The 18,133-nt window shown below is 40.0% G+C and overlaps 1 protein-coding gene across 1 annotated transcript; it reads right to left on the bottom strand.

Moving 5' to 3' along the window:
- Positions 1-73: 73 nt before the first annotated feature.
- Positions 74-5,947, bottom strand: mrps22 (mitochondrial ribosomal protein S22). The gene is made up of 8 exons (XM_082504112.1): positions 5,797-5,947; positions 5,285-5,442; positions 5,016-5,180; positions 3,479-3,622; positions 1,576-1,659; positions 1,204-1,349; positions 976-1,084; positions 74-453 (listed from the first exon to the last, which is right to left on the bottom strand). The coding sequence occupies exons 1-8, from the start codon at positions 5,921-5,923 to the stop codon at positions 361-363; spliced, it is 1,026 nt and encodes a 341-aa protein (XP_082360238.1). The 5' UTR covers positions 5,924-5,947; the 3' UTR covers positions 74-360.
- Between the last annotated feature and the right edge of the window lie 12,186 nt (positions 5,948-18,133).

Raw genomic sequence — 18,133 nt, 5'->3', positions numbered from 1 at the left:
ACTGTTTTCTTGGCGAGTAAATTAAAGGAGCTTCCATAGTCTCTAATATAATTCCAATAACATGACACTCAAGTACAAAGGCTGTATTTATTTTATGTACATGATATAAGCAGACATGAAGCTTGATTCAAAGAACCACACTGACAATTTCTCCGCATAACAAACAAACATCTTAAAGTATCTCACAAGACGTTGCAGCCAACTCTTCAAATTGTTGGTTGTGATGTGAAAAGGTTTCCTTTGGAGAAGCATATTTTACTCTTGGCCCAACACAAAAACAACAAACTGTCATATTTTATACATGAGAGGCAGGATTTCCAGACGTTCTGTATAGCATTTCTCTATTGAGGTATGGACCAATCATGAAGCAGAGCCCTCAACAGCAGTCTGTTCATAGGCCTGCAGAGCCAGCTCGATGTAGCCCGACCTTTGGGAGTCCCTCTGGGCATAGATCTGAAGGGGCACACGTGAGTAAATAGAAAAAGAAAAGAGATCAATTACACTAAAGTGCAGTCAAAGTGCAATCACAGTATTAATAGTATTATTACTGGACGTAGTAAACACAGCTAAGATTGGGTTTCGAAATCAACTGTGACTAAATGAGAGGCCTTGAATGTAGAAGACAGACACACACCCACACCTCCTGCCGCTAACCTTTCACATTAAATGGTTGTCATTCTCAGTGTCTCTCCCCCTTACTTCAAGGCTGAAGGCCTGTGAGAACAAATAAGACCTGATGTATCCTGGACCTGGTCCCTCTATTCCCACTTTAGAGTAAAAACCCAAACGTCTAATGCAGGAAACAGCCTAGATTTGACCTCTTAACAGCTATACTGACTCCTGATTCGCCTTGAACATCCAGGAATACCATTTATATAAACTAGATCAAATAGCAATACGTTAAACAGACTTCAAATGAACTCAAGTGCCAAACAGAGATACAAATCGGCACACTGTTTGTCACAGTTCAACTACCTTAAGCAGGTCGGTGCCTGTGGCCTGTTGGCTGGCAGCTTCCCGGGCTGACTCACTGTGGGGGTGGACCATGTGGAACAGAGACACGAGGCTTACAGCATCCTGGAGCCTGGAAACACCAACACACACACTGAAGGCTCAGATCAGAGCTTTTGCCAGCAGGTACAATGAGTACATACTCAATGTAACTCAATTCTAAAATAATGCAAATGCTTAAAAAAAACTCACAGCTCTCTTTTTAGCATGTCCACTATGAGCCCATCCACCCTACGAACACTGACTAGGTACCAGGCCATGCCTCCGAAGTGTCTGGTGGACCGCAGCAGATCATATTTGCCATGCTTGTCCAAGTCCTCATATGTGGCTGTGTGTACCTAGACACAAAACACATTAAATGAATACAGACCTTGATGATTTAGCTCATTTGTAATTAATCAGCACAACACTCATTATGCACATTTTTTCACTTCATATCAAATGAAGCAGAGAACATATAAAAAGACAGAAAATTTCACAGCATAACAAGTTCTAGATAGAGTTTACAGATCTCAGTGCAGCCAACGATGAGGTCAAAATACCACAAGGTCACTGGTATTTTACCTTGATGTATTCTGAAGAGTCTGGTTCAAACTGGACGAGGCACAAGTCCAACACATCCTCATGGCGGTCCTGGGAAAACACCAACTAATGAAGAGAAAGAGGTTTAAGTGGGTAACAGTGTACTGAGGAAAACCCTCCAGACACAATGACAATGAACAACATGAGGTGATGATCAGTTGTCAGTCATGGTTAATAGCCGTTTTTTAAATGGACAGAATAATGTGTAGATCATGATATTATCACAACACTTCACTCGTGATATTTTGTGATTTTAAACATTTTGTGATATGCTGAGTTCTGCAATAACATATACTGCGATTTATCTGCAAATTATGGCCTCCAGTGATAAACTTAATCTTATTAATTAAAACAAATGTTGACAAGGTTTTCAGTCTCTTCCACTTGAATGACTTTTATTGTTAGGCACACAGGTGGACCGACATTGTCATTAAAACCTGTCGTAAATGCAGCACCCACCTGTCAAACTGTTTGTATCACATTCTAGTCAAACAACTGAATGCAAATGTGTGAACCATTACATACATTTAGAATATGAGACAGCAGTCACCGCTCCTCTGAGACAAAATGAGCCATATTAATCACATATGACTCCACTGCCTGCGACTTAATGTAACCCTTTGTGTTCTACACTAACTTTCCTCGGCCTTACAGTTCACTCCTCTGTACAGCCTAGACAGGGCTGCATCTGTGATAAAACACTGTGACAGTGTCACATATCTCATTCCAGTGGCTTCAGCATGTACCCTATTCTCTTAGCTCACCGTTAACTGTGAGGTAGGTTTCTCATTTCATTCCAGGCCAACTTTCGGGATCAAAAAAGTTTTACTGAATTGAATCATGATAAGTAGGTCAAGTGTTAGTTGTTTTTTGACTGATCTGATTTAACATGAGGTATTTCAGGATAGCGGTGCATGAGACAACTCCTCACGTTTGTAACATTCTCAGAGTATTTCACTTGCATACTGCACCTTTATCCCGGGCTTGTTACAAAAGTAAAAAACAAACAAACATATTTTTCATCTTAATGCAGATGGTGCTTTTCTCATTTCTTTCTCTGATGCCCATTTGTTTAATGAACGTTCCTCCTGCATGCTGACAATCATCATAGCTGACCTGGCTAGGAAAACCCCACAGCACCCTCTGGTGGACTACAAAAGAAACTGATTTTACCATTCTGGTACTTAAAAGTTAATTTGTATCTGCAATTTAAATAATAAACTAAAATTTGGTGCCCATGTATGGATACAATGTATCCACGGTAATGCTATACAAGCAGCAATATTCTGAAATACATGAAGTTTGGAAAATGGGGTCCAAACAAGAGTTTTCCCTTGTTAGCCCTGTTAATAGAACATCAGTGTAAACAAGGATTATGCTGACTGTGTGTAAATAAAAAAACAACTTTAAAAAGTAAAGTAGATTACATCAACACATTTTATATCAGAGCAAACATGAGCTACATACTGGGGGAAAATAAATAAATAAAATAAATAAATAAATCACAGATCCAACAAATCACAATAATGGCTAATAGTGTTCAGCAAACTGTGACGATGAGCCCAGCATGCAGAATAAAATGACGCTGGAACAGGCAGACATAAATGGAAGGCAACCATTATTAAACATATTAACTACAGCAGTTCAAGGCCAAGTATCTGCTGTTGGCCAGCACCACACTCTAGTGTAACACTTTCAGCACATGATGTTTTCACTGCGACCAATAAAAAATAAAAGGGAACAACTCATGGGCATAAAATGAAGCCTTTGTCTACAGAAGGCTGCTGCCGCTTATAAAACCTGAGCTCTGTAAAAGATGCATCGAAGGAGTTTTATGGAATATCATTTAAAAAGAAAGAGAGGTAGGAGAATTCTTAGGTCCTACCTTGAGGTTCTCCGCTTTGAACAGAAGTGGTGCAGTGAGCTTGCGTCCCTCCTTAGGGAAGTAGACCTGGATAAGTCGGTCTCTCTCTTCCCAAGTGGCCTTCCTAAGGATTCCATTAGGTTCCCGTACAACTATGAATCTCTCCTGTTGAAAAGACATACAGAATATATATATGGTATATTTTAGTAACATTCTTGAATCCAAAGCTAAATCAAATTGGTGAGTTTTAGGCAATTAGGGGTAGGGCTAGGCCATATCATACCGTTCACGGTAATACCGGTATAATGTTGGGCAACGATAAGAAAATGAAATATCGCGATAGAATATGGGTGAAACGCACATGCGCAGTGCCTTTGTTTTCATATGGCGGAAAAAGCATGGCAGTGACGGAGAATAAGAAGGGCGAAAGCGGGTTGTTGAATGAAACGAATGAACCAGAATTTGTTTGTAAAAATGCTGCAACTTCAGTGGTGTGGAACTGGTTTAGCTTTCGTCCGTCAGATACACAACAAAGCACTATTTTTGGTAGAGCATGCTAGCGGGCCGCCGTTATTACCTTGTTTTTTGGAAAATACGGCACACTTAAAATCAATCCTTTGCTTTTTCTGAAAGTCGACAGTGCCCCTTATAATCCTGTGTGCCTTATGTATGAATTCTGGTTGTGTTTACTGACCTTGAAACGATTTTATGTGGTACACGGCGCTCGAACATCGGTCAAATGTTTTAGTACGACTTTGCTAAGCTACGAACCCACACCGTTGGATGGATTGTCGGAGCATTATGGCTATCGTAGGCAGGAGCCTCGCGGAGTGATACGTACTGTGCTTCAACATAATATTACCGTATTGTGTGTGTATAACCTCTTTTTAAGTTTTGTGGACATTATACATGATTATGCTGAGGATATGTCAGCTAATTTCCACTGGAAATGCCTTTTGGTTAAACTGTCAGCGAGGAATTTGCACTGTTAAACTTTAATGCACATAAAAAACAGCTGCTTGTTTAAGTGAAAATACATTGATGTTTTTTTATTTGCACTAATAAAGTTGTGGAGTTGTAAAGTATTTTGTCTAGTGTCAATTATATCATTATTGCACATTTTCAAATGTATATTGTGATAAATATTTTTGGTCATATCACCCTGCTCTAATTAGGGGCATAGAGATGTATATATTATGGAAGCTCACGTCAGTCAGGACCCCTATAATAAAAAGCCTGTATTTTATATATGGCAGTCTGGCACAGAGCAGGTACCAATAAAAGCAATAGTGATGGTGACTAAATGAGAAGCAGCATGAAAAGATGAGCTGGGGTGGAAGTGGATTGCAAAGTCACTTGCAGATATGATGCAAATGTAGCTTAAAGCAAATAAAACGGAACATCCTATACGAGAGTCGCACGTTGGATATGTGGAAGGGTAACTACTGCTCTGCCAGGACTGCGGCTGATCGACTTGTGGAAGCCAACTAATACCCACTTAAGCACACACACACACACACACACACACACACACACACACAAAGCAAGATGTGTGTACCCTGTGTGGAATATTATAGGTGATGTCTGTAAAGGCGTATTTAGCTGTGTCCATGCCATCCAGGATCTTATCCTCACAGAGCACATCGCTGATGGGCTTCCTCTCTTGTAACACAAGGGGCATCTGCAGCAGCTTTTTAGCTCGCTCTTTGGCTAACTCGACTGCCTAGAATCACAAAAAAAGGATTGGATGAAACAAAAGCAACACCAACATATGTAAGAATGTATGCGATCAAAAGGGGTGGACTCTGTAACACTTCAACAGGGCACCTGTTCCAGCTGTTCATCCGTCATGAGTTTATACGTGGGTGGCTTCAGCTCCTGCTTAATTGGTCGGTACACTTTCTGCAGGTCCAGGCCTGTAATCCTGGTGAGGATGTCCTGTACAGCTGAATCGGTGAATTGGGGCTTTGCATGGTCTGTAGCAGCTGCAGAGAAAGACATACTAGTTAATGAGTTAAATAATTTACAAAGTCTGGCTTGGTGACAGTTATGTTTAACTGTAGATTGTTTACTTTCCAGACGAACTTAGCTTGTATAGCATCATTCATTGGGATTAGCAAGCATCGACTATACCGGCCAACACCTCCAAATACAGCGGCTTGTAAAAGAAGCTAAGCCTTTACATGCTGCACATAGGTGCCGAAAGGCAGAGCGACAATAAAGCGTCCGTGAGCGTTTGTCACCGGCACCCCAACTGCTGAGCCCAACGAGCTACAAGGTCAGCGTTACAGCGAAGAAGAAGCCTGAGCTGCAGTCATGTTACCAGCAATAAAACGCACCTTTATCTTGTGTTTCACTACAAAAAGTCCTCGCGCCAGACCTCATCAGTATCTGTTTGCTGCTTTGCACATTTTTCACCCCAGAGCAGCTCCGCAACAAGCACCGTGCAGTACCGAGGGCCGCCATCTTTGTTATTACCTCATCTGTGCGACAGGACCTTTCAACCCTCGCCCCCAAGTGATCATGGGATATGTAGTATGTTTACACAACGCTACGAAAAATAAAATAAAATCACCTGTATTTGTTTGTTTCTTTCTCATAGCTTGCGCAGTTTAAATTAATAATAATTAAGCAATTTAAAACTATTTTTTCTTTCGAGTGTTAAACTGTGGCTGTTTAAAAAAAAAAGAGAAGCTTTTTTAATTTGTTGTTTTTGGGTACTTCATTTTTTTGGTAATGTATTGATATTTAGAACTTGTCTACAACAAAACTTCATTGTAGAATATTAAAAAAGTTAATTCCATTAAAAGATAATCTCAGTGAAAATATCCACCAGGTGGCACTGTGCTGCCACATGCGATTAGTCCCTTATGAAAGCGTTCACTTGTGACCTTAGTGTGGTCACTGGAAAATAATTCATTTTCAAAAATGTCGTACCATTGTATCAGATTTTCAAAGACCTTTTTTTTCTTGTTTTTTGTTCCTCTTGTGCGGATTAACTTTGGGTAGCCCACACACATTCCTAACTTGCCATTACAGCGTGTTCTTGAATTGTCTGATAACTGGATAATCTGTCTGGATGATAAATTACACACTCTTCTTCCAGCGAAAAACATATGCTACATTTTTTTCTATGTAAAGATAGGTCTGTCTCAAAAAATACCCATTGGGTGTTTTGAACTTTGTCCTATTTAACACCAAGTTTGTGCAGTGTGGGACTAAAAGAATTAAGTGTAGCTATAAAACGCGAGACGGTCAAGACTGTGTTTTTTTTCTCTTTCCCACTTTTTGAAACATTTTTTTAAAGAATATGAAAAGATTTAAGAAATTCTGTTATTTTAACAGACTTTAACGGTGAAAAAAATAGTGTAATATGTTTAAACAAAAAAAGTTGTCGATGACTTTATAGCTTCAAGAAAATGCATGCTTTCAAATATTTACAATATTAAGAACGAGCAAAAACTGTACAGTGGTGTTTTACACTTTTTTCTTACTTCAGATTAACTGAGACAGTGTGGGAAAATGTGGAAAAGTGTTGCGAGTAAAAAGGATGAAAGTTTTGCTTAATGCGGTTGAAAATGCCCTTGAACGGTGGAGCATTTTAGTCACTTGCCCTCTCGAGTATGAGAGGGCAATTAAGGGCAAGTGAGTCAGTTGCTGACACACAAAAAATCAAACCACATGTTATCAACGCTGTATAGACACTCCAGCCTTGACTTAAAAATAAGCAGTGTCTATTGGCCAACCGGAAAAATGAAAAGAAAATATTTTTTAAAAAGAAGTGATAATGAGTAATCATTAGCGGAAGTGCTTGGCTTGGAAATTCAATCCAAGATCTTTTTCAATATAAGTTTCCAAGATATTGTTATTATTTTATTTTTAAGTGAGTCACTTTTATGTTTGAAATAGTTTGTAATTCCATGGTGGCTCTACTTTAGAATGATTAAGGTAATTTCATCATCTATGATGCCTAATTTGTCTAGAGTAATATTAATATTACAAACATATCCTTCTCCACTATTATTAAATGTATAAAAGATAGTAAAAACTAACAAATAAAAAAAAGTTTAAAAAAAAACGAAATAACACCTCTGAATTATCTTGGGAGGTGCAATTAACGTCTAGTACTGATTTGAACTAGTTCAGCAGGCCTACCACAAGCTTTCTTTTAATGTTTTTATATATGTTTTGTGATGCATGGTAAAATAGGATTAAAGGGTAATTCTGGCAGGGTTTTTTATACTGTAATATAGTTCTCAGACTGACACTCAATTGTTTCCAAGCTTTAAAAACAAATAAAAAAAACAAAACAAAACTTTAAAAAAAAAACCTAAAAGTATCTCTTTTAAAAAAGAAAAAAAAAGCCTGATTCAATAATAAAGCAACACTTTATTTTTAGAAAATGTCACTAGAGTATGAGGGAGCACTATTATTCCACATTTGGTGCTCTATATTAAAGGCATTAATACCAGAGTAATAGCATTCGATAGTGATAATTCAACAGGGAACGTGAGATCCAGTCCAGTATTTAACCATCACTGTGACTCTGTGGCACAGAGGAAAAGGATAAATTAGACTTTGTCTACACAGGCGATACATATGCACAAAGACAGGCATTGAAAAGAAGGCTGTCATGCAGCTGACCTTCACTATATGCAGACCAGAAACTTTAGAAATAAGTCTTTTCTAGATTTTATATGACGGCACTTCTCTCAGTTTCTCTCTTTCTCTGTTTGTCCTTCAACACTCGTGTGCACAAACGACAGTAGCCACAAGCCCCCCACATGCTACCACAGTCCGCAAACCCAAAATGCAGCCGCTTTACCCTCCACCCGAACACCACCACCATCACCACCGCCACCACATAGCCATGGGGATCATTAATATAACTTCATGCGCCATGCACAAACTCTTCCGCCAGGATCTTAGTTGCCTTCTCCCCCTCGACCCCCTTCCTCCTCCTCCGGGCCCCGACTCCCCCACTAATCTGCAGTGGGATTTAGATATTAGACGGACAGATGGAGGTGTGGCTCAGTTGGTAATGAGGTGAGCAGTGGCAGTGAATCCGGAGGCCCAGACACCGGCGAAACGACGTGTGGATTGAGATGTAAGAGGCCCCTACGCAACCAGATGTACACAGCTGTCACACTGCTGACAGAAAGTAATCCTGCCACCGAAGCACAGAGCCAGAGAGAGACAGAGACAAAATTAGTGTCTATCCCGTGGAGGTTTAAATGACCGCAAGTACTTTTACTTCCAATTCAATTAATCTATCTATCTATCTATCTATCTATCTATCTATCTATCTATCTATCTATCTATCTATCTATCTATCTATCTATCTATCTATCTATCTATCTATCTATCTATCTATCTATCTATCTATCTATTAAAATTCTTACTGTCGAGTCGTAGTACACGTGCAACACTCACACACACAGATTTAAGGGTTTTACTGTAAGATTCTGAAGTATCTTTGAAAAACTCCAGAAAAATCACACTGAAATGATTTAACTCCTAAATGCATGATCATCTTTGAAAATATGATGGATAATATTAAATAAAAAGGCCATATAGCCATTAAAACAATCTCATCCTCCACCAGCTGTAACAAATACTGTTTGTTCATTCATTCATAACTATAAAAATGTGATAGAATAAACTTCAAATTTAAGTGATTTTAAAAAATATATATTTTAAATATATTTTGCTGCCAGTCTCTGCTTTTTCTTACTGAAAGTGTCATTTCATCATGAGCCTTTATCTATAATGGAAGACTTCTTAATAAAGGTTTGTTACTTCTGCTCTATTAATGAAAAGGACTTTTCTACTGCTGCTCTGGCTACAGTGAATAGGTTGAGTGTAAGAGTGTGTGTCAGCGTGACTGGGAGCAGCAGGAAGCTGAGAGGTGAAACCTGAGTGTGGACGAGAGGCTGGATGTGGAGGGGGGGTGGATGGGATGAATCGGGGAGAGGGGATGCAGGGTTGAGGAGTGCGGTGAGCCGGTGGGTGGGTGGGTGAGTGGTGATGGTGGTGGTGGTAGGGGCACTCTGGGAATGACTTGCCGCATATGTTTATTTAGCTTTCTGCACGGTCAACGGAGAACGAGTTCAGAGCGAGGTGAAACGGAAAGGTGTGTGTGTGTGTGTGTGTGTGTGTGTGTGTGTGTGTGTGTGTGTGTGTGTGTGTGTGTGTGTGTGTGTGTGGAAAGAGAGAGAGAATGTGAAGAGGATGTCTGTGCTCAAACAACTGGAGTGTAAAAAACGCAGGGCTGTGAGAGGAGATGCTGGAACAAATAAGTTCAACTTTTTCAGCTCGCCATTGTCAGTTCGGCCCCGATACAGTCTGCCCCCCCCTCGCCCACACACACACACACACACACACACACACACACACACACACACACACACACACACTACCAACTGTGTGTGACACTTTTAAAAAAGAGTTCAATGTTGAAAATGATGTGGAGTTATATGGCACTATCATTTTTTATGATGTTGATTTTTTCATGTAAAAATGCAAAAATAGATACAAAAGCTGTTATTTCCCCCTCTTTTTAACCTTTACTTAACCATGAAAAAATTGAGCTCTTGAGATCAAAAATCTCTTTTACAAGAGTGTCCTGGCCAAAGAAGGACAGCAGTGCAACCATAAGTTGCATAAATAAATATTGCATGCAGATATAAATCCATACACCAGTTAAATATGTTTCTGTGTGTGTCAGGTGTTCACTCTCCTCTGTCACTTTGTGCTTCTTTATCGTGCTTCTTTTCATTGTTGTCATATTGTGACTGTGCCAGAGTGCAGAAATGATTCTGAATGAATGTTTTCACACCACAGTGTGAATACGTCAAATGACAGCATATTTCATCATTTTTATTATTGCACAAAGGTAATTGCTGAATGCTAAATATCAAAGAATTGGACAACATCTACATTATTAACATTATTAACCTTCATTAACAACCTTTATTACAGTTTTTCCCGCTATGAGATAAAGAAACAATTCAAGATTAGAAAAAATATTTATAACGCGAACATGTGTACTTGTGACTTCTATTAGCCATGAAGTTTTGTATCCTACTGCTGTGCGCTGTATACTGCATGAGCCTTGTGAGTTTGACTGTTTCTTCTATTCTGAGCAGCTTTCTTATAAAAGAGGTATTTTATCTCCAGAGGCTTCCTGTTGAAAGATAAAGGCCATGTATGAATGATTTGCTTTTAAATGGATTCATGTAAGTTAAAAATATGAAGAATGTTGCTGTGTGTGTGTGTGTGTGTGTGTGTGTGTGTGTGTGTGTGTGTGTGTGTGTGTGTGTGTGTGTGTGTGTGTGTGTGTGTGATATGCACCTGTGCATGAGTGCATGAGCTGTTGTGGCTTGGCAGTGGGCTCTCAAGGCCAGTGTTATTCTCCTCTACCTCCTCCATCCCGTCTTTGAAGAGGAATGTGGATGGGAGAAAGAGGGCAGATGGAAGGTCAGAGGAGACGTAGTGATAGCAGGAGTGAGAGGGAGGGAAGGAAAAGATTCGGGTGGGGGTATCACAGTGACACTGGCTTCAGCAGCCTCCCTCTCAAACTCTGTAATTCAAAGGCCGAGAAAAAAAAAATCACTTCTATAGACATTATTGTTTATTTATTTGACTTTTTAAAAAGAAAATTCAGCAGCAAGGTATGTGTTTAGTGTTTTTAATCTAATACCGTCTAATCTAATACCGTAAAAGACAATTTTTGCAATTTTGCCTCTGTACACCACCACAGTGGGTTTAAAAAAAATCAAACAATCACTAATTGGTTCTATTCTCCCATCATTTATTGCAAAGAATTTTCATCCAAGTATTTAAAACAATCCTTTTATATAAATTATGTTAGTTTTTCCAGTTACATTAGAGCCTCTGAAAATAAGGTATAAATAAAAATAACTGTAATCCCTAAAACTTCATAAATTCAAGCTGAAAATCTGCACTTCGATCTTGATTGCCCCATCCATTCATTCCTTTTCTTAACCACTTATATAATCCAAACTGGGTGGGGGAGCTGAAGTGAGTGGTGCGGTGCCCCTTGGACAGGTCTCCTGTCTCTCACAGGCTAACACGCAGACACAGACAACCATTAATGCTCACATCCACAGCTGCACCCAGTTTAGAAACCCCAGTTTACCAGTCTAATCAGCATGACGGAGCAAGGAACTTCTTGCTATGTGGGTAAGAGTGCCAACCGCATCTTGACTGTTTGATTTAAAACTTACTGTAGTGGTGTACAAGGAGACAAAATTACACACCTGTGTCACTTTCCAGACTAAAGCAGTATCTTGTCCCAGCAACTTTGTGCATTCCAAACTAGACTGGGAGGTGTCTGGTATCGCCGAAGGCAACACTTCAAGGGCACACAACCATAATATTGCTATCTCACGGGAGTTAAGAGATGCAGTTCTGTAAGAGCAAAGATACAGACCGGGAACTAGGAGAGGTACCTCATTAAAACCAGTTTAAAGACACTTCTACTAGTTCTTATTTGCAGGAACCGTTTCCTACAAGTGGAATAATTTTTAATAGACAACAACAAAAAAGGCTTCTGACTTTGCCGACATTTACCGCTGTTTGAGAGAAGAGAAGCTGGAGGAGAGGGTCATATGGAGTTTGGCGTGTGTGCTTTAGAAAGTGGGGGCTGTGAGAAGGGTCAAAATAGGGGAATGTAGAAGGTATGAACAGTAATGGCAGCGCAGTTCACCTGCCCCTCATGACCTTCACTAACCTCCATCCATCTGTTTATATTCACTGATTCGTGCCTCCCAGAGAAGACCACCGCACACTCACAAGCACATATGGATACACGCATGCCTTACAGAAAATTTATTCATGTATATTTTAGTAGGTTTAAAAATAAAATCTTTAGACTTATATTTGTGTTACTTAGAATTTGACACTATGACATGTTATCCATCCATCCATCCATCCATCCATCCATCCATGTTATAGTCAGATAAGGAAACATATAAACGCAGGAAATAGTACTGTCTTCAGAAACTGGAGTGGATCAGGGTGATTCTGATCAGTAGCGGGTTTAACATGGTATTTACCAAGTCAAGTGTTGAGAGAAGGGAATATCATTAAACAATATCAGGATAAAATTCCTAACCAGTTGTAAGTAACACATAAGACTGGGACTGGTAACCAGTGTGCAGTAATACAGCATGTAGTTTCGCTGTTGCATTAACTCTAGGGAAGATTTTAAAAGAGTTTAAAAGGATGGTAATGGAGGAAAAAAAGACTTTTCCTTGTGTTGTTTTAATGAATCCTACATTACTAACAGCCATTTACAAAAACAAGTAGAGAGTGTATTTATACTTTTTTTTTCAACCAAACCAAGTTACGCTTTGGTGCCATTTAACAATCAGCCCACATTTTAACAGGTTATGTAACATTACTAGCAGAAGTTGGGGTATTTCCCGTGGAAGAAAACTGTGGCAGACATAATCGTGGCCAATCATTGGTGACTCATTGGCTTTTACATCAGTGGTTCCATCATCGTGTCCAACAATTTCGTGATGCTGTGGTGCTGCAAGCATGTTGTCTTTTTTTCTTTCTTTGACAAAACGGATTCTAGATTGGGCAACTGCATCAGCATTGACATTGCACAGCTGGAAAAAAGGGATTTCATTTTTTATCTCCTTTCACTCACCATGTGTTTACACCCTATGAATTAAAGTATTAGTATTTACTGATCTTTGGCTCTCTTCTGGAGTGTCTCTTTTTCGTCCTGTCTTCCTCCCCAGCTGTTTTCCTTCTGTTAAGAGGGAGTTCTTTCTTCCCACCATTGGCAAATGCTTGCAAATAGGAGGTTATATGATTTGGGGGGGTTTTCTCACCATTATTGTAGGGTCTTTACCTTACAATAACAAACACCTTGAGCTAATTGCTGTTGTAAATTGGTGCCATAGAAATCAAATTGAATTGAACCAAACTAACGCTTTTCATATCATCAAAGCAACTTGAAATATCCTGATCAAAGACTGGTTTTCTTGGTTTCAGTGGGAGCTGTTTTCTGCAGCAGTGAAAAATCATGTGCAAAAAATTGTGCAATTAACATAAATTAGGGCCTTGATGGAACCTTGGGGTATACCACACAAGCCCGGAGTTGGAGAGGATTAAAAACATTAAAATTGAAGCTGATCTGTGTTAGACAACTTCAAAGTCTCTTCTTTAATGCCACACAGGTGATAAAAAGTACACAGCAATCAATTATATCACAAATGGAAAGGATCCAACCAACTGGAAGTACCTGATGTCCCCTGTGTAAGGAATTCTTTATGACTAAATGTTGAAAAATTTCATATTTGCCCCAAATAATTTGTGTTTCAAGTTCTGAGGGATTGCAATAGCTTAAGTTTTAATAATAGTAATAGATCAGATCTTGAAAAAACTTTGCAGTCACAAATGTTCTTTTTCAAATAAAAGCATTCATATGCACACAATAACCCCCGCCTCCAATGCATTTGTTTCTAACTAAACCCACAGTCAGCTTGGTTTACAGGGTTTACATGCAATGTGAGAAGCAACACACACATACTTCTCCATGTTCCCTCCACCTCCTCTTTCACCCTCACATTGTTATTTTTATAATTCAAGACTGGGGAGAGTAAGAGATGAGGTGACAGGGGGAGCGTGGCACTGATAAGGTAGCTAATACCCAGCTTTTTAAAATGTCAAAGGTCACCTCTGCTTGACTGCTGGTGATTGGGGTGTGTGTGTGTGTGTGTGTGTGTGTGTGTGTGTGTGTGTGTGTGTGTGTGTGTGTGTGTGTGTTTGGGGGTGGGGGTGGGGGGTGAATGGGTATTGTGTGGTATTATTGTTCATCACATAATATTCAGGGGTGAAAAATTTCAACCAAAACACTGCAGCAGGAAAATGAAGGTGCTTTGCCTAAGTGACAGCAAGCAGAATCAGTGGCTCAGAGGAACAGGAAATCCACTGGGATCAGTCTTCTGATCTGCCCTAGCACTCAGACAACAAACACACACAGTTTACCACACACACATGCTAGCACTAAATCAGCCTGTTGATTGAGCAGGCCTCTAATTTTAGCCGTCGGCCCCTGGCTCCCAAATAGCAGCTCTTTGCGAACAGGCGGAAGAAAAGGTGATTAATAACTGTCATGTCTGTCACGGCAAAGTCGCGCACGAGAGGGGAGGGTCTGCAGCGCTGATGCTGTCGGGGAAATGGAGTTACACGCGAGATGCTAACAGCTGTTGTTGTTATTGTTGTCTAGGGAGGGGGACAGCTGGAGCATATGCACTGTATTTCATTTGTTAGAGCTACGCACAGACTCTTGACTCAGACAGTTTTATGTGACTTTAAGTGTATAGATTACATTTCACTGGATGGAATTTTTAGCCACAAAAAGAAAACAAATGAGGACAAAATAAAAGATTCTGATAATTTTGTGAGGGAACTTTGTCAGTATTTACAGATTCTGAGAATATGATTTTGAATCTGTGTTTTTTTCCAACCAAATAAAATAGAGTGGTGCACATAGCTGAAGTCACATTTGTTTCAGGAGCTGCACATTCATTTCATTTCTTTCTTTTTAAAAAAAAAAAATAAGAGTAGGATTTCAATTTGTAGCTGAAACACAGTTTTACCTCATGGCTCTGCTTTTTATGGTTATTTCATAATTAAGCAATGACATACATGTGATAGAGGTGTGTGTGCACACTGTTGTCCCTTAATGTCTGCATGCACAGTATCTCAGTGTGTTCTGAGATAGGAGTTATTATTTAATGGAAGATAAACCACTAGAGGGCATCAGGCCAGAGCTCTGTTTGGAATAACTGAACTAACACTACCTGACTTTCACAGATTTTCCACATGGGTTGAAAAATATTGCATGAATTATGGTTGTACTATATGGGCTTGCATGGCCTACATGATTTATTTTTATAGCTACATACATAATTCTCTCATGTATCTTACATTATGGTATGTTGTCACTTTCATTTGGAGCAAATCTTGTTCTTTAACATTTGGGTAGGAAATACCGTGAAATGGATCTGCCTTCTTCCCCTTCTTTGTTGTTGCATATATAATAGCGGATGTCATTTTTTAATGAGAGTTTTTAAAATTTCAGGAAAAAAGGATGAATCAAAGTTGCATCCGAAATAATTAGATGATCTTAGTTGAGTAGAAATTGGTCATTATACCATCTTAAATTGAGATTTTTTTGGTGTCACTGGTTTAAATACACAAAATAAAAATTCAGCTCAAGAAAAAATATTAGGATTTAAATCTAGCCAATGAAATGAAAGCAGAGATGCAAAAACTGTCATTGGGAATAAACAGACATAAGAAAGAATGTTTTTAAACTAGGTGGAGAGCGTGCTCGGAGGTTTTAGTTCAAAACAATACATGTTTAAGGTTCACCTCGGCTGAAGCTGGATGTTTAAATGTAATGTCACGAGACGTTACACACTTACTTTGTATTACACTTCTCCTATCACTCAGGCACTCTTCACAAATACACCCAGACACCCTACACCCATATATTATATTGCTTGTCAGTGGCGTGTAGAAGGGTTTAATTTTAATTAGCAGACAACATTAGAGATGTTTAGACGTGTCTGTCAGCACTAATCACTCTGAGCTGTGCTGGCAAATCAGCCACACTTGACTTTGTTCTGCTAATGATTGCCCTTTTAGCACCTGTTCGATCTGCCACAGGTAAATGTCCCTGTCATGGCTGCTTCTTGCATAAAGTGATAGAAGTACGGAAAACGTGCTGCAAAGCTCGATGACACTGCAATAGACACAATGGACCTCTACTGGTAAGCTGAACCTCGGTGCACAGTGTGCATGCACTGAAGCATGCACGTGGGGGTGTGCGTCCATCTGTGTGAGTGACCTCAGTCTGTCCACCATACCGTATCTCCGGCTCTTCTGACTTTGTACCCTTGAGAGTGGGAGGTTGCAGGCTTTTGATGTGGCTGACAGTCGCCTCCTCTCTCCCTCTGGCTTCAGATCAGTGGCCAGGGCCCTCGTGGGCTAGCCCGGTTAAGATGACCACAACGGCAATGGTCAGCTGCCAAACCCACTAGTCAGGTTCTCCTCGGTCACATGACCCTGGTCACGTGACTCAGTGGGGGCAGCCAATAGTGCTGCTGCCCTCGCTTCTTCGTGCGGTGGGAAAACATTCCAACAGCTGGCCTCGGACAGTTCCAGAAACATCTGCAACGTCCGCCAGTGGTGAGAATCTCCCCCCTGCAGCTTTAGAACTCAACCTTACGATAATAGAGTTGGTGGATTAAGGATGATATTGAAGGGCCACGCTTTTTCTTTGATATGCACTGCGGTTGTCTCCCATGATACAAAGGTTGTGGGAGAGCAAGTTTTTAGAGCTCCCTTGTCATATCAGTGTGACACACACACACACACACTCACCGTGCACTGCTCTGAAGAGGTGCTGGGGTTATTTCTTATCTTCAAGCAGATCTGAGTGTGTGTGCCGGAGAGCGCTCCATAGCCTTTGACATATCTTTAATTTGAAGAATGTTTGAAGTATGATGCAACATCAGCTGCTCTCACTTAGCTCTGAGCCGCTTTCCTCTGAAAAGTCCCCCTTACTTACTCAAATTACCAGAGCGACAGCACAAGTACCACACTGTGCGTCCGTTATGGGGGCGAAAAATGCTTTAAGTGCCTCGTTAGTGCACTTTCATTGAGAGTCATATTTATTTTTACGGTGTTCATTTAAAGCATAATGATAAAAAAAATGGGGGGGGGGGAAGATTCCAAATATCCAGATCCAAAATGTGGAATTGATAAGATCCGTATTTGTTTTGGAAATTTGTGCATGGTTAGTGCACCACTGAGACACAGTCTCCAGTTTGGGGGTTGTTATGAATAATATTCAGTTTAGCACATGGCTTCTTTGTTGTGATGTGGATGTTAGAATATAAAGAGGGTGGAATTAAACAGTGTTTCCCCAATTTTCCATAATGTGTTTGTGGAAGTGTGCGGCAGAGATCGTTTTGTTTTCCACTGCGTTTAATTTGTTTCTGTTCTTTTTAACCTGGAGGAAGGCGTTTTCACTAAACCTCTTCATCCTCTTGTCATGATGTCATATGAAAGGTTTTTGTTATCTGGAATTGCAACCAAAGCCCCTCGTGTCCTATTGTTAAGGTGAAGTTATGACATGCCGAGTATCCAGTGCTAGGCAGTCACAGAAAAGTGCTTGTGTGTGTGTGTGCTACAGCTTTGACTTTACCCCTGACTCATGGAAGACTCTGTTTCCTCACTTGCACTCTCTTCCTTTCACATGCTACTTCTTTCATTCTTGCCATCTTCCTTATTGCATGAGCTCATTTCGTTCATTTACCTTTTCAGCTCGGCCACTATCTGTCTACATCGTCCCCGGTGCTTACTCTCGATCTCGATCTTTGGTACTTTACTGTCCGTTGGCGTTTTACATGAGCATCACGGTTACTGGAATTTGATAAACAAGGAAAGACAGGATTGGCGGCGCCTAACCTGGCTACAGTTAGTTTCTGCTCAAATTTACATAGTACTTGGCTTTATTTATTGTAAATGCATCAGTTCTGTTTGTGCAGACGTTATGTGGCACATGGCTGATAAAGCATTTAAAGTACATATATATAAGGTTAATGTCATCCTTTCACTCCG

The sequence above is a fragment of the Aulonocara stuartgranti genome (genome assembly GCF_965226115.1).
Source record: "Aulonocara stuartgranti genome assembly, chromosome: 14".
Lineage (NCBI taxonomy): Eukaryota > Metazoa > Chordata > Actinopteri > Cichliformes > Cichlidae > Aulonocara > Aulonocara stuartgranti.
This window is presented reverse-complemented; position numbering and strand designations above follow the sequence as displayed.

Bases quoted from the DNA above. Each gene is read 5' to 3' on its own strand.
- mrps22 (XM_082504112.1), bottom strand. From the start codon at position 5,923: ATGGCGGCCCTCGGTACTGCACGGTGCTTGTTGCGGAGCTGCTCTGGG. The intron at 5,181-5,284 runs GTGCCCTGTTGA...TTGTGATTCTAG, and splicing joins CGGATGAACAGCTGGAACAG to GCAGTCGAGTTAGCCAAAGA. The intron at 1,350-1,575 runs GTAAAATACCAG...TTTTGTGTCTAG, and splicing joins ACTCTTCAGAATACATCAAG to GTACACACAGCCACATATGA.